At 40.7% G+C, this 16,187-nt stretch overlaps 1 protein-coding gene across 1 annotated transcript in view; it reads left to right on the top strand.

Annotated features, from left to right (window-relative positions):
* The first annotated feature begins 713 nt into the window (after nucleotides 1–713).
* Nucleotides 714–16,187, top strand: part of ZDHHC17 (zinc finger DHHC-type containing 17) — a 156,784-nt gene continuing 141,310 nt past the window's right edge. The window contains exon 1 of the mRNA XM_029597144.1: nucleotides 714–785. Coding sequence (XP_029453004.1) covers nucleotides 723–785 — 63 coding nt within the window. The 5' untranslated portion in view covers nucleotides 714–722. The remainder of the gene's footprint in view (nucleotides 786–16,187) is intronic.

Genomic DNA, 16,187 nt, shown 5'->3' with positions numbered 1-16,187 from the left:
GTGACTTACAGGATGAGGCTCCTGGTGGTCTCTTGCTGAATTATTTATAGAAGTGTCTCACCAAATGCATCAGGCAGGGCTGTTCTTAAGAGGGAGTGGGATGGTGAATGGAAGCAACCACCAGTTTCTGAGTTAGACATAGGCAATTCCCTTGGGTGACAAGCCCACAGCCCAAAAAGCTGTGCAACCGTGCCCAGCAAAATATTTGGGACTTTCACATCTCCAAGGTCTCCCACCCTGCATAGGGGAGCTAAACTCTTGAATCTGTCCCTGGCAACCGATTTAGGCCCTACCCTTTGGTGGGTGGGGGGCAGTGCTGCTGTACTAACCCTTTCCTCGACACTATACTGCTTCTGCTTGCGCGGGGGTGGAGACATGCATGTCAGTAGTCCAGGGTTCCGCACATTCTGAAGGTCAGCCTTAGTAACAAAGCAGGACAGAGCCCTTGATTAAAAGAATGGCCGTTCTCTATGTGTGCGCGTGCAGTGTAAATAGAGGAAGGCGGGTTCGTTCTCCCTCCCCTTGGATTGCGCGAATAGGTGCAATGCCGTCTCCAGGTAGGGCAAGAATGCTAACAAGAGTTTACTCCTCGCCCACGTAGCGCAACCCCTAGAGCACTCCTTGACTGCGTGCCGTCAAACTCCCCCCCCTCCCGCGCATGCGTGGGTCCGGCGCCCTGCTTCTGTGGTTACCCATGATGCCCTGCAGGATTTCCCAGCAAGATGGCGGACAGTATGGATGAATACGAGAAGGAGGCGGGCTGCGTCCCTATCCTGCACGCCGAGGTGAGTCCGGCCGTGCCTGCGCCTCAGTAGTGCGGCGCATGTAAGCGGAGAGGGTGCGGGTTCGGGTCCTCCTGCGCTGGGTGTTAGTTAGCGGCTCAGCCGGTGGCGACCTCACAGAATTCAGGCAGCGCCGCTGATGGGATACGGGAAATCTGGAGATATGCAGGAGGAGGAGTCCGCCTTAGGAAGCAGCAGCCGAGCTCCTACTCTGGTCCTCAGCATCAGCACCATTCTTCGGTCCTCAGCATGGAGACTTAGTGCGGCCCTGGGCATCATCGATACCTTTCTCCTGCTCCTAGCATGGAGACTTGACTTGGGCCCTAGCATGAACATTTTCCCAGCATTGGCACCACCCATAGACAGAGTGTACCTGCTGGTTTCTTGGGGATCACTTTTTCACTCTCTGACAGCAGGAGATCCCCCACCCCCCCCGCAGCCCTTTAGCCTCAAAGATCATGTCCTAGAGCTAGCTGTGTTTTCCATTCCCTTTGGGTCTTTTGTGGAAACAGAACACACTGTTTTAACAAAATTTGTTGCGGCTGTATAATTATACATGTACTTTTTAAATATTCACAAACTGATTTTGAAAACAAGGTACCTGTGTACTTTGTGTTTGAGTATTGGATTATTAATTTGATTAAAAGTACAAATTGATTCTTACATCTTTTAAAATTGTAGCATAAAGTATGCATGTTAGCTGCATGCTTACAAATCACATACTTTTTAAACATGAATTTAAAAGGCCTCTCTCTTGCATACTGCCAGAAGAATGTGTATTATGAAAGTGAGCATGTGCTCTTGAGTGGTTGACTTTGGTAAAAATGTATCCCTATATAAATTAGGTTTAATGAGCCAGCATTGTGGGCTCAATAGTTTTCATTTGTAATACAGTGGGCAACGGCAGTTTTATTTAGTGCAAGAGGTTAATGATCTATGAAGGATTTGAAAAATCTAGGGGAAAGGGGACAGCTGGATAATTACACTACAGGTACATGTTACTGATTCTGTTTCGGTGGGCAGAAAGTAACTTCTGGAGGTTGTGGAAATTAGCCTTGGTTTTTGGATAAGCAGATTGGCTTTGTTTTTGTATAAACGGACTCAACCCCAGATTGTTGGTAAAAAAATGTGTACTTTAATTATATGCCTTGCTGAACAGTGAATATATAGGAAACGTAGGTTGTAATGACCTTTGGTGGACCATCAGTGTTTCGAAAACTCATGCATAAGAGTTTGATCGGCTATATGAATAATGTATGTGTGGTATATAAATGAAATGTACATGTTTTTAGTTGGTTCCATTAAAGGTATCATGTCCTTAGGAACCTTTTTGCTTTCAGTTATTATTTTATTTTTCCTGGGAATTTATCAGGGTTTATTACAACAAGAACAAAAAAACAGGAAAAATAAGTGGAAAAAATAACTCGTTTTTCCAGGTAAATATCATGTTTGTTCTTGTAATAAGCACTGATAAATTCCTGGGGAAAAAAATAAAACTGAAAATAAAGGTCCCTATAATATACATTCTACAAATATTGCAATTTTCTCCGTATAAACAGAAAAATATCAACAGGTCTATCCAGTCTGCCTATCTAGGACCAATACAGCTACTAGAACTCTGCACTACATTAGTGCATATAAAAATATGTACTTTTCTTGTGCCAATTAGAAATGGATAATGTTTTTATAGCAATCAAGCCTAAAAGTGGTTCAGATAAAGAATTGCTTCATTTTGCATATGATATATTGCTCATGCTGTATGAAAGGTTGGGCCTGCTGTGGCTAGATCTAGTTTCTCGCTTGTGCTGGGATGCCTTTATTATTTCCTTAAAGCAGCACTATCATTTTATACTCTGCATTTTGTTTTGTTATTATTGTGATACTGTTGTTTAAAACATTTGTAAGTTTCTTCAACCATAAAGATGCACTCTGAACCCCATACCAGCATTCACTAAAGAGCAGACTTGGAGTGAGATTTTTATGATGGAAATTTGGGCATGCCAAATTTTCTGAAAGATGAAGACAAGGCACAGTAATATTAGGAGAAAAAAAACAAAAGTAGACATAGGAATATATGAAACATAGAAAGCACTACAGTTGAGAAACACAGGTTCTAATACTGATGTTCTAACAAGTTGAAGAGCAGTAGTATTGAAGACAAGATATGTACCACTGCCACAGTACCCCTGCAGCCTTAATGTGCTGTGTGAAGAGAGCACAGAGCATTTTGCTCTTGCAAAAGTGTAGAAACTCCAGCCATTATCCAAACAGAAGTGGTACATAACCTCTTTTTGTCTTTCTGGCCTTGAGTCACAGTTGCAGTGAATTGGGTTGCCAAATCCTAAATTAACTTTTTTTTTATCATAACAGTTAAATTTGAATTTCATTTTATTCTGTAGTTTTAAAATTTATAATTTGTGTGGGAGAACCACATGTGGTCTCTATGGTGTCTGAAGTCCTGGTATCATAGTCCTGGGCAGTCTGTCTCCCACCTTCTGTGTACTCCATTAGCCTGTTAGCTATCGAGTGTGATTTAAAATGTTATGCATAAATCCTGACCTTTGAATGGTCTAGCATCTCTGCAGAATTATTTGGAGCTATACATTCTACTTATCACTTAATGCCTTTTTTTTTTTTTTTAGAGTAAGCTGGTTTTCCTAGGATCACTCAGGCTTGCTGGGCTTCCCCTCCCAGAATCTAGATCTTTGTGTAGTCTTTTCTGAAAGATGCAAAACCTGTCGAAAATGAAAATAATTGTAATCCTACAGTGTATTTACTTCTAGTCAAGAGTGAAGCAGTTGGCTTAGTGGCAAGTATAGGAAATATGAAGTGTTGCTGCCTGCACTGCTGGACCCATACTACCCTCAAACACATACTTACTGACAGCTGAACAGCTCTGCCAAACTAGAGGTGTGGTCTACTTAAAGGACAGAAAAGGGTTCTGGATTTTCAAGTGCAATATGCCCCCCTGCCAGTTACAAAGGTATAAGGCCTTGCTCTTCTGTTAACTTTTTTGGGCAAAATTCATAAAGTTTTCTCTCCTGTTTGCTTTGTACAGAAAGAACTCTTAAGTCAGGCCTTTGTGTATAACATTGAGCAACTGATTCTTCCTTAACGCTGCCTAACTGTTGTAATTGGGTAATATTTCCTTCTCTTTAGTGGCTGATGTGCAATGCTCGTAACCTATAATGACTAGCAATTTATTCTAGAGGTTGCAGCATGCATGCTATGTAAGTACTAATTGCTTAGAAAACATTATCACTTAAATAAACCAATTTATTATCAGTTTTCGTTTGTTTGGAAATTCTACATCAGTTTAGATTTCAAAATTTAAAAATATATTGCGGTAATTAGTGAACCACAATATTCTCATTATACTATGGATCAAATGGTGTGAAGAGCTGAAGAAATTCAATGAGCAAAGATATGCAAGTTGCTTACTTCCATTTCCAGAATGGGAACTTATTGCTGATACAGTGAACCCTCAAGGTTCCTCAAAAATGAATTCTTCCCAACAAGATGCAGAGATGCTGGGTCAGACTGAGGTCCATCAAGCCCAGCATGCAGTCTGCAACAGTAGCCAATCCTGGTCGCAAGTACCTGGCAGATTCACTAAATAAAATGTCTCCCTCCTGTATTAGAATAGATCCTCCCATATCAACATTCACTAAAGAACAGACTTGGGGCGTGAGAGAGATCCTCCCACAAGACTGAACATGTAGGGCATGGGTTCTCAAACCTTTTGCTTCTAAGACCCCCTGTTTTGAAATTTATTTGGTCACTCGATACCATGAATGTTTTTTCTGTTTATAAATTAGCTAAACAAACATATTTTATTTTTCATTAGTTTACAAAATCTGTTTCATGGAACCCCAGGCAGCCACCAGCTCCCGGTTGAAAACCCCTGAGATATAGAGAACTTTGGGTCCTTATTGCAGGTGACCCTAAACAAAAAGCATGGGAGTAACCTCAAACCTTGTTCTGAGAGCAGACGATAAATCCTTTTAAATAAATAAATAGCAACCCTAAAAAGCATGCTGGGAAGACTGGATGAGTTATTTGTCTCTGTCATCCTTTACTATATTATTACTATGTCATCTGTTTACAATAGCAGTCTGTGGGAGTGGCTGCAAAAAGCAAGAGGGATTCCTTTATTATGTCATTCTGCCTATAGAATGAATCAGCACACGCACTATTATTAGTTTTCCATTGAGCAAAAGGAGGGCATTACTTTACAGAAGTTCAGTTAAGAGTGGAAGGAAATTTGCCTCTGAATGGATTGTGGGTAACGAGATTTCTACTTCATTATGTTTCCTTGTTATTGTTTTTCATTGCTCTCATGTTTTGTTGCATGTGCAGTCAGGTACTGGAAATCTGTCTTATACACCATAGCTTTCAATGGAATTCAGTTCAGCCTCAATCTCAGCCAGCACTGGCAGATTTGTGACTTTATATAAGGGGTTTAAATAATTGGTATAAATCTTCTTTGAAACACTTCTCAATAATAGGAATAATCAAGTTGCTGATGGTTTTAGTTGTTGGCAGAGAGAAACGAGACATCTGTTTAAATGATTGATCCATGTTTTGTAATTAAATTATTTCTAATAAAAGTCAATTTAAATCATTTTTTACTTAATTGATACTTTGAGGATACATTGTTTTTCATTTATCAAGCACCTTAAGTTCACAGTTAATGATAATGTTTCCAGTGAAAATAAACTTTGAAATAATAATTCATTTTTGGTGAATGTGTAACCACAATGTCTAATATCTTAAATGTTACTTAATAACTGTATTGTTGGTTTTGTTCTTCCCAGGTTCAGACATAAAGGAATGTGTGCATCTAACTCACACTTCCATAGGTTGCATCCCAACACATCATGTAAGGGATTCCCTTTGCTCACTGATGTTCAAGATTGGGACTTAGCACTAGGTCAAGGCAGGTCATCGGCATGTTGGCTGTAGCCTAAACGGCATACAGATGGGTGAACTTTGCTTCTTGGGAACGCTATATTTGTTAGCATGGTTTCCACCTTAACCTGTATTTAATAAGACCTTTGGGTCTAAAACCTTGCATATTCAAATTGTAGGTACTGTTGCACTTTAAGATATTTAAGCACTTAGTTTTAGTAACTAAAACACTACATTTATTAGAGTTGATATATTGGCTAATATAAGCAATCTCTAGGTGGTGCACAGTAAAAACAAATATGAAAATGTCACGCAAAGTGTCTTTGCATGTAGCTAAGGGCAAGCAAATTGCAGGTGGCACTGTGATGGAGCGATTTACATCTCATTGCTACCATTAGTACATCAGACCCAAAAAGTGAAATTGCTTTATGGAAACGTCTTCTAAATGATTTTCTCTTTAAAAAAAAAAAAAAAAGTATAAAAAAATAGTTTAAAAATTTGTTGTAAAAATAATCCTATGATTTTGAGAGAGAGTTGCATGCAACGCAACTTTGTATAGCATGTGCAATGTTAAGTAGTCTCAAAACAGGTCACCGTGCAAAAGAGATGCATAGAAACAGAGGGCATGATGGCAGATAAAGACCTTATGGTCCATCCAGTCTGCCCGACCTCACCTCCCACTTAGCTTTACAATCCTTTCCTCTCCCTAAGATTCTGTGTGTTTGTCCCATGCTTTCTTCAACTTTGTTTCCATGTCCACCAATTCCACTGGGAGGTTCTTTCATAAATGCTATGCAATAATGTTTTTTAACAGGTAAAACTTAAGTGTGAAGAGTTAGCTTACCTCTCATGGAAGGCATGAGGAATGGCGTAAACTGTTATACATTTTTGGGCAGAACAGAGAATGCTCTGCCTAAGAGATAAGATTGGGGCGGGGAAAGATGGACTATAGATGAGATAAGTGACTAGAGAATGCAGGAATCAAGAGAATTTAATATATATATACAATGATGAAATTAGAGAGACCCTGAGAGCACAGTATCCTATGTAACATTGTTAGAGCACTAGTTGATGTCATCAGCTGTTTCCTTCTAAATTGACAATGGTATTGAGTGAGGATTGTCATGGAAAAAATGTTTCTAAACTTTGCCAAGTGGACTCCAATTTTGATAACGTATGACTAGATCAGCTTCTGTGTAAGCATTGGTCATCTGGTAACTGAATTAGTGTTGGAAGTTGTTAAGAAGTGTTTAGGCGTGTGGCCATCTCATAAATAAAATTGTGGCCCAGTTTTTCGTTGTTGTCATTAGTCAGTTTACTGCCACGTTCATGTTGCTAGGCCATATATATATGTAGCAGTCTATGGGACCTATTTACAAAAGAGTTTCTCCTATTCTTTGTCTCTGGGGAAAAATGCTTAGCAAATAGGGCCCTATGTTTGTAAAAGACTGCCTCTTAAAAAGTGGAATAAAATTGATTTCTCTTAATATAACTGGGTTGTTAAATATTTATAAGCTGATTTGATTGATCCCTTGGTGTGAAACAGCAAATGCCAAACCAACAGAAAATGTTCATTGCTTTAGGCATTTGGACAAGTTTTATTTTGGAACTGGTAATCTACGTATGATCAACTCATGGTTAGCCTTAAAATCAGTAGAGCATGATTTCCTTTTTTTGTATTGGGTAGAGGGACCCGACAAGATTGTCCCTTTTCTTTATTGCTGTTCGCATTGTCCTTGAATATTTTTTTTTTTTTGTATTTAAACGGTTTTTATTAGGAACCAGCATTCAAAAAAGTAAGGGCAGTATAGAATAAAACATGTGACATGTATATAACAGAATAGCGAGATACAGTCCCCAATGAACAACAAATCAAAAAGAACAACAACTGGCACCATATTTTCCATCATCAACACATAACCCCCCCCCCCTCCCATAACCCACCCCCCGACCGATCAATAGGTAAAACAAACAGTACAAGGTGCATAAGAGTCACTGTGCCCGATGAAAAAGGGAAAAGCAGCATGGGGAATATGGTAGATTAGAGGACCCCTGCGGCGGTCAGCACTCCCAGGTTAGGACACCGAGGTGTCTTGAGCCGCTAGCCATCGTGTATAAGGGTCCCAAATTTTCTGGAAATCCTTGAATATTTTGACTCAGGCAATTTGAGTTAATAAAGATATTGTAGGCGTATAGATTGGTGATAGAGTACACAAAATTGCATTTCATGCAGATGAGACAACCTTAGCATTTTGTAAGTTTTCCATGTTTGTCTTTGTGGAGAGTTTGGTATCTCTTCTGGGTATAAACTCGATTGATTCAAAATCTCCGATTCCCTTCAGTATGTCAGAAGAGTTGATAACGCGCCTGGCAGTGTAATAGTTTTCAGTATCAGGGAGTTAATATACCCCTACTCTGTTAAAGGATTCCCATCAACTGAGTTTCCCACCTTAACTGGCTCAGCTGAAAAGGGATTTTACAAGATGGTCATGTGTTGTAGGATCTCTAAAAACTAGAATTAGTGTTACTAAAAATTTTCCTTGTATGATACCTGCCTCTGTGTGTGTTAAATGAAATAGGGCCCTTTCTCTGTATGTCTGGAATGATAAAAGAGCTAGTATTGCCCTTAAGTTAATTGTCTCTCTAAATAAATGGGTGGCTTAGCCTTACCCGATTTCAAGAGATATTGAACTGCTCAAGTCAGTGGCTATTTCCTGATTTTTTTTCCCCATTTGTTGATCAGCACTATTTGCCCTTTTAATCTAACCACCTTTGTACACTTACCCTCTGCTGAAGGTGGTGTTTGGGAGGCTCTCTAACTCTGTGCCCCCCCCCCCCCCCCCATGTACCACAAATCTCTTTTTCCCAGGGTTTCAGTGCCCAGTCAGATTCGGATGGTTTAACTGCTGCTGGTGTTTGCAGAGTCTTGGACTCTGTGGTGGAGTCCTCATTCCATTCAAGAGATGTTTTTTTTTTTTTAGAGAGAGGACCGGTTTGGTGTCTCTTCCTGTGTTCTCTCTTCAAATTGACCATTTCCTTAATACTTAAAAGGCTGTTATATGGCAAAGAAGGCTTGAAGCTTAATATTTTTTTGCAGCCTGATGTGGTCCTACTGAAAGTATAAGTAATAAACCGTTTTATTCAAACTTTATTAAGATTATGAAAAAATTCAAAACCAGAACATTGTAGAGCTGACATATTATTATGAAAACTCTATACAAAAATGCAGAACAACCACTTTTATAAAAAATATAAAACAATAACAGGAAGTTAGACACAAAAGTCCTATTCCATGAAAAAACCGCAATAAGCATTAAATACCGTCATTCCATTCAGCATAGTATATAAAAGGAGACTGAATTAATTAAAGAAGGACAATTTGTCTTTAATTAAAGTGTTTAAGCATTCTGTTTCAAGGCTTCGCCAGATCTTAGTATGGATAAGGCAAGGCTCAGCGGGCAGAGCCAGGCGCTATGAGCTGGGGAGCACCTCGAGCACTGCTAGAATCACCTGTCCCACCGCGGCCGAAGGGAAGCCTGGGTTGGATGGGGATGTGTTTTTCACCCGTGGTGCCATTGGCCCTAGAGCCGGCTCTGCCGGTGTTTGAACGTGTTTCCATTTAAATGCAACAGTCATTCTAGCAGCCAAAAAGTACCTTTTTTAACGTGCTTCCCCCTCCTTCAAGTATCTGGAGTTTCTTTCCATGTGCTATGTAGAATGGCAGGTCCAAGGCATGATTGATAGTCTTATCAAGTGTCCAGGTGAGTGGTGCAAATTGAGATTTAAGTACATTTCCACACCTGAATCTGCTGTGCTTTTGTCAGGGACATGCCACACATTAGGGAGCTGTTCCATTCCCTGTAGCATTTTTATTGCCCTTCTCGGTACCTTTTCTAGCTCAATTATGTCCTTTTTGAGATGGGGTGACCAGAACTGCGCACAGTACTGAAAGTGTGGTCGCACCATGGATCGATACAGAGGCATTATATTAGTCTCTATTCTCCATTCCTAGCATTGTTTGCTTTTGTGACTGCTGCTGCACAACACAGAACTGAAAAGTTTCGAGTATTGTACGTAAGAACTTCCAAGTCCTTTCCTGGGTGTGATGCCTAATATGGGATACAGCAGTGTGTATCTGTTGGGATTATTTTTTCCTATGTGCATCGCTTTGCAGTTATCTATTTTATATTTCTTCTGCCATTTAAATGTCCAGTCTCTTGCAAGGTCCTTTTGTAATTCTTCAGTTTGCAGCTGATTTAACTGTTTTGAATGGAGGTGGCAAGCGAAGGATGTAAGGGTGAGAACACTTGCCCTCTGAAATATTTCCTCAAAGAAAGATTTGCCTCTGCTGCTTCTTTTCGAACTGCCGCGATTACTATCAGCTGTCGCTGACGTCATTGGAGGAGGGGCCGGTAAGGCTTAAAACCGGAACCCCCTACACCAAAGTTCGAGGTGGCAAGCGAAGGATGTAAGGGTGAGAACACTTGCCCTCTGAAATATTTCCTCAAAGAAAGATTTGCCTCTGCTGCTTCTTTTCGAACTGCCGCGATTACTATCAGCTGTCGCTGACGTCATTGGAGGAGGGGCCGGTAAGGCTTAAAACCGGAACCCCCTACACCAAAGTTCGAGGTGGCAAGCGAAGGATGTAAGGGTGAGAACACTTGCCCTCTGAAATATTTCCTCAAAGAAAGATTTGCCTCTGCTGCTTCTTTTCGAACTGCCGCGATTACTATCAGCTGTCGCTGACGTCATTGGAGGAGGGGCCGGTAAGGCTTAAAACCGGAACCCCCTACACCAAAGTTCGAGGTGGCAAGCGAAGGATGTAAGGGTGAGAACACTTGCCCTCTGAAATATTTCCTCAAAGAAAGATTTGCCTCTGCTGCTTCTTTTTTGAACTGCCGCGATTACTATCAGCTGTCGCTGACGTCATTGGAGGAGGGGCCGGTAAGGCTTAAAACCGGAACCCCCTACACCAAAGTTCGAGGTGGCAAGCGAAGGATGTAAGGGTGAGAACACTTGCCCTCTGAAATATTTCCTCAAAGAAAGATTTGCCTCTGCTGCTTCTTTTCGAACTGCCGCGATTACTATCAGCTGTCGCTGACGTCATTGGAGGAGGGGCCGGTAAGGCTTAAAACCGGAACCCCCTACACCAAAGTTCGAGGTGGCAAGCGAAGGATGTAAGGGTGAGAACACTTGCCCTCTGAAATATTTCCTCAAAGAAAGATTTGCCTCTGCTGCTTCTTTTTTGAACTGCCGCGATTACTATCAGCTGTCGCTGACGTCATTGGAGGAGGGGCCGGTAAGGCTTAAAACCGGAACCCCCTACGGCGCGCCGTCGACGTCGGCGCGCTGCCGAAGCCGCGCGCGCCAAAGGGGCGCGCGCAGCTTTGTTAGAAAAGAAGCTGCTTGATTTGTTTTCCAATGTGAACTCAGAAAACAAATATGTAAGTACACTTTAAGCTTACCCTACTGCGCTTCAAACCTCCATTTAAGACATTGAACATAGAAACTGTGACATAAAGTTGAAATTGGTTTTGAATATGCCCCATACCAAGCGGAAGGCCCGCATAAGGGAGGCAACAACTTCGTCTCCCATGCTGGGTCAGTCTCAGCCTCAAATATCTACTTTTTTTATGTCAGCGACAGGAATTAACCCGGAGGACAGGGCCATTGGGGAAACAGACTTGGAGCGAGAGTCAGTCTCCCCGGCCGAGGCCATCTCGTTGAGCCCCGGGGCTCCCAACACACCCACTCCACCGGTTCCATCAAAAGGGGAAGATGCCCTTCTGACCATTGAGCCAAGGGACACTCTTAACCCGGGAGTGGAGATAAAAGACTTAACTGTAGAAGGTGGTGAAGAGGTTAAGCTTAAAACTGATGTGATTATTTCTTCTTCTGTCACTGAAGTAACAATGGATGTTATATGGTCTGCTATCAAATCTTTAGAGAAAGCAATAATAAATTTAACAGCAACATATGAAGATAGTCAGAAAAAATCAGTAGAAATGGGAAAAGTAGTGAATACTAATAAAGAGAAAATTGAAAAACAAGAAGGAAGAATCTCTAAGATCGAAGATATTAAAAAAAATCTCATTAAATCAGAGAGTTTAAACGAAAAACGCTATGAATATATAGAAAACAACTTAAAGTATTCAAATTTAAGAATATTGAATTTCCCCTACCAAAAGCTGATAGCCCCTAAAGAAATGTTTAATGAATATTTAAAGCAAATATTAAAAGTACCAGAGCAGGCTATGCCAGCTATTGGGAAAATTTATTACATCTTAAATAAAAAACAAAAAAAGGATAGTCAGCCAGAGCAATCCATTGATTTGTCAGGTATTATAGAGATGTCATCTGAGACAGAAATATTGGAGAGAGAAGTCTTGTTTGTCTCATTTATATTCCCCCCCAGAAAGGGATACAATACTCAGGTTATTCTTAAGAAACAGAGAGTTTAAATTTCATGGTCAACAAATCTGGGTATATCCCGATTTATCAAGGGTAACACAAACTAGGCGGAAAGCTTTTCTGGGGCTAAAGAGTGAGTGCTTATTAAAAGGGATGAAGTACTATCTTAGATATCCATGCAAGTGTGAGATTTGGTGCGAAGACAAGAAATATCTTTTCTATGAAGTCACTGCGTTGCAAGCTTTTCTAAAATCACACCCTCCAAAATCAGTTAAAGTTGGGGATTAAATATAAATAAACTGTTGCATGTATTTCTTAGAATACTTACCTTATAAATTCGCTTTATAATGGGTTTCAATGTCTAATAATTTCCTATATTGTTTTTCTAATTACTGATTGGAAAAAAGGATGAGTAGCAAAATCTGTACTAGAAGATACAATATATCTTACCAAAACATTTTATGTTATTATAATCAGTAAAAATTGATAAATAAAGAATAAAAAAAAAATAACTGTTTTGAATAATTCGTCTCATCTGCAGATTTGATCTCTAGTGGTTCCCTTTTCTAAATCGTTTATGAATATTCTACAGCCCAGTCCCAGTACAGATCCCTGAGGCACTCCGCTATTGACCTTTCTCCATTTGGAAAAGCCAGCTGTATTTAAAGTCCATTGGTGATCTAGAAGTACAGTGGTTAAAGTGTAACACTGTGCCAACCATGGGTTGTCCTGTGCCCAGCCTCCCTCAGCCATGATACTGCCGTCCGAAATTGACCCCCTGCCACCAGTGTGGCCTGACTGCCACCATTCTTTGGTTCATTGGGCTCCTCTTAGGCACACACTCATGTTCTTCTCTAGTTAAGTGCACTGTGGCGGAAACGGGATTCAGACTTCCCGTAATGATGTCACGGGCCTTCTCTATTTAAAGGATGTTCAGCATCTCCTTGTCTCCTCGGCAATAGGTCTTTCCGCCTAGTCTGCAGTGCATGTTGCCTTCATTCCTGCTCCTGCCTCCGCACCACTTCCTGCTCTTGCCCTTTCCAGTCCCAGCCTTGCTCCAACGTTTCCTTCACTCCCAGGCCTTGCTCCTGTTTCTTGTCCAGTCTCCTTAGTCTCTTTGCCTTACTTCTTGCCTCTTCGGACCAATTTCTCAGGCTTGACCCTTGTTTGTTACTTGACCTTGCGTGAATGCTGCCTGCCCCAACCTCTGCTTGGATTTCGCTTCTGCCTGAATATTGCCAGCCCTGACTGCTACCTGGATCTCTACCTTGCTGGTACATCGCCTGCCCTGACCCTTGGCCTGTTTTTGGACTTCCTTTGCTTATACCTCACCTAAATCTTCCCAGCCTCCAAACACAAGGGCTCAACCTGTGGGGAATGGGGTTGGTACTGGCGAAAACTAGCTCCTGTCCTCGAGTATGTCCACCTATTGACAGCGTTGGCCCAGTGGGTTCTATACTGGCTCTCTCATGGCTCAGTGCAAGGGCTCAGCGATCATGACATAAAGGCTCCAGATGAACTATTGTCATTTTTATATAAAAATGATATCCTAGGACAAATGAGCAATTGCTCTTTTGTCATGTTGAACTTATTAACTATAATTATTATTCATTTTTTTAATTAGCATAATTTAAAAAGTAGACTGTAGTTGGGGTAACTATCACTGTTACTTATTTCTATAGCACTACAAGATGTGTAGTGCTATAATAGGTTCATATGGTGCTTGATTTGTGAAGATTACAATATAGTTAGAGGCACATGGACAAAATAAGAGGCCAAGGTGAAGTCACTGAAGACTGGCAGGGGCTGTCTCCATGAAATGGGGAGGGCAAAAAGATAGGAGTGAATGGCTTAAAATGCAAGAAAGTCAAGGCAGCAGAAGTGAAATAGCATGCTTAAATAGTTTGGATGTAAAACAGAGGAGGGAGATGACATACATCTCCTATTCTCAGTAGCTGAGTGCATTTCTACAGCATTCTCTAGAATTTCTCAATCTAAATGCTGTCTCGCTGAAGGCGCAGAAACACCCTTGTTCTGAATTTACAGAAAACTGAAGCGCTATGAGCTTGCCACAGTCTAATTCCTGATTAATTACATTCCCTATCCATAGATGGGACTCGGATTTTGGACCTGAGGTTCTTGTTAGTCTTTAGCTGTGGTTATAATCTGTCTTAAAATCAGGATTTTTTGAAATGGAGACTTGGTGGCTGAAATATGTTATTTATTATTTTTTTTATATACAGACATTCTATCTGAGATATCACATCGGTTTGCATTCAGGTACTGTAGGTATTTCCCTATCCCCAAAGGGCTTACAATCTAAGTTTTGTACCTCTCAATGATTCCCATGTTATTCTTCAAGCCTTTGTCCTGACCTCTAGTAACTATTTTAGCTCTTTACAGTGGCCTCCCTAAGTGTCATATAAAAGTTTTAAATTGCTTGAAAATGCCGCAGCTCATATGGCTTTTAGTAGCCTGTTCTCTTTAAGACCATAAATCCCCAATTTTACAACTTATTTATTTATTTTATTTATTTGTGTTTTTATATACTGAAATTCAGTTGGGGTACCATCGTCTCGGTTTACAACATATACAATATACATGTACAGTTTACAGGGCATTTTGCTTACTTTAAGTGGTTATAGTTTACAATGAGTACAATTGACAGCACATTTTGCATATAGTAATTAATATCGTTATATCAGGAATCTAAATGGCAATTAGATAAACTTCACTGGTTACCTGTTGCACAGAGAATTGTTTTTAAAGTCGTCAATGCAATTATAGAAGAAAGTGAGAACATGGATATCAGTGTTATCATCCATCTGGGAACCAAAGACCTCACTAGAAACGGTGTCTACAAGGTACAGAAATATTTCCAAAATCTAGGAGAGAATATTAGGCACATGGTAAAGACTGTTGCCTTTTCAGAAGTACTACCTATTCAAGGATAGGGAAAGGAAAGGTTATGCCATGTAGATAATTTCAATATCTGGCTTAAAACCGGGTATATGGAAAATAGTTTGGCTACATTGGAGGCTGGGGTCATGTATGGAGCAATAAAAGATTATATAGTAAGGATTGCCTTCATTTGTCTATGGCAGGAAAGTAGGCCCGGTGCCACTGGGTGGGCAAACCTTGTAATTGCATAGGGCAGCATTGGGAGCAGGGAGAGGCCTGTGGTGCCGCCGTTTGTCCTGATCCCACCGGCAGCAGAAGAAGATGCCCATGGTGCCGCCATGGGCATCTCACTCCCACTTCTCAACGACAGTCCCAGGGTGACTGGAAATCAAAAGTTCCTAGGTATGAAGAGCGTGAATTTTTAAAATCATTTAGTTTTATTTTTCAGGTGTTATTTGCTGTGGCTGCTGTTTTGAAATATTTTATTGGTGTTTGGGACATGTAAAAAAAACTTGTATCTTAAGTTTTTAATTATTTGATCTTATATTCTTCAACTTTCTTAAAAATATTAGTATGTTTTTAGTTTTATGATTATGTATTTTATTTCTAGATTTTATTGTTTGAGGAATAGTGATGATTCTGTTTATTCATTGTTGTACTGCTTAGAGTCTGGCTTCTTGCGGTTTCCAGTTCAGTTTTTGTCTGTGTGTTTGTATTTCTACTTTATGGTTGCTCTATTCTGTATTTGGTGAGGGTCTGTTTATGTTCTGCAGGTGACTGAGGTGAGGTGTTTTCCTAATAGGAAGTGTATTAATGTTTTACAGCTTTCAGGGGGTCAAGCTCACACCCAACACACATCACAATAGGCCTAATATCATATGGGTTCCAAATGTTAGCGCAGATATTTGCGCAGAAAATGGCAGAGGAGACCCCGGCATGCCGCAAATGGAGCACGCTGTTTGCGGTAAAGATGAAGGCCCTGATGAGCATGAATTTATATAGAGAAGTGTGTGTGTGAGAGAAGGGGAGGATGAGAAATGAGGGAGGGGTGAGAGCGGGGGGAGGGCCCTAACTTTTACGGTCTGGGAAAATAAATATAGGGATAACCTGCATGGTGCAGCAGATGCTGCCATGGGCTTCCTGGGCGGACTGGATGGACCGTTTGGTCCTTTTCTGCCGTCA

This window comes from Rhinatrema bivittatum, chromosome 4 (genome assembly GCF_901001135.1).
Source record: "Rhinatrema bivittatum chromosome 4, aRhiBiv1.1, whole genome shotgun sequence".
Taxonomy (NCBI): Eukaryota; Metazoa; Chordata; class Amphibia; order Gymnophiona; family Rhinatrematidae; genus Rhinatrema; species Rhinatrema bivittatum.
The sequence above is the reverse complement of the archived record's forward strand: the minus strand, read 5'-3'. Positions and strand labels throughout refer to the sequence as shown.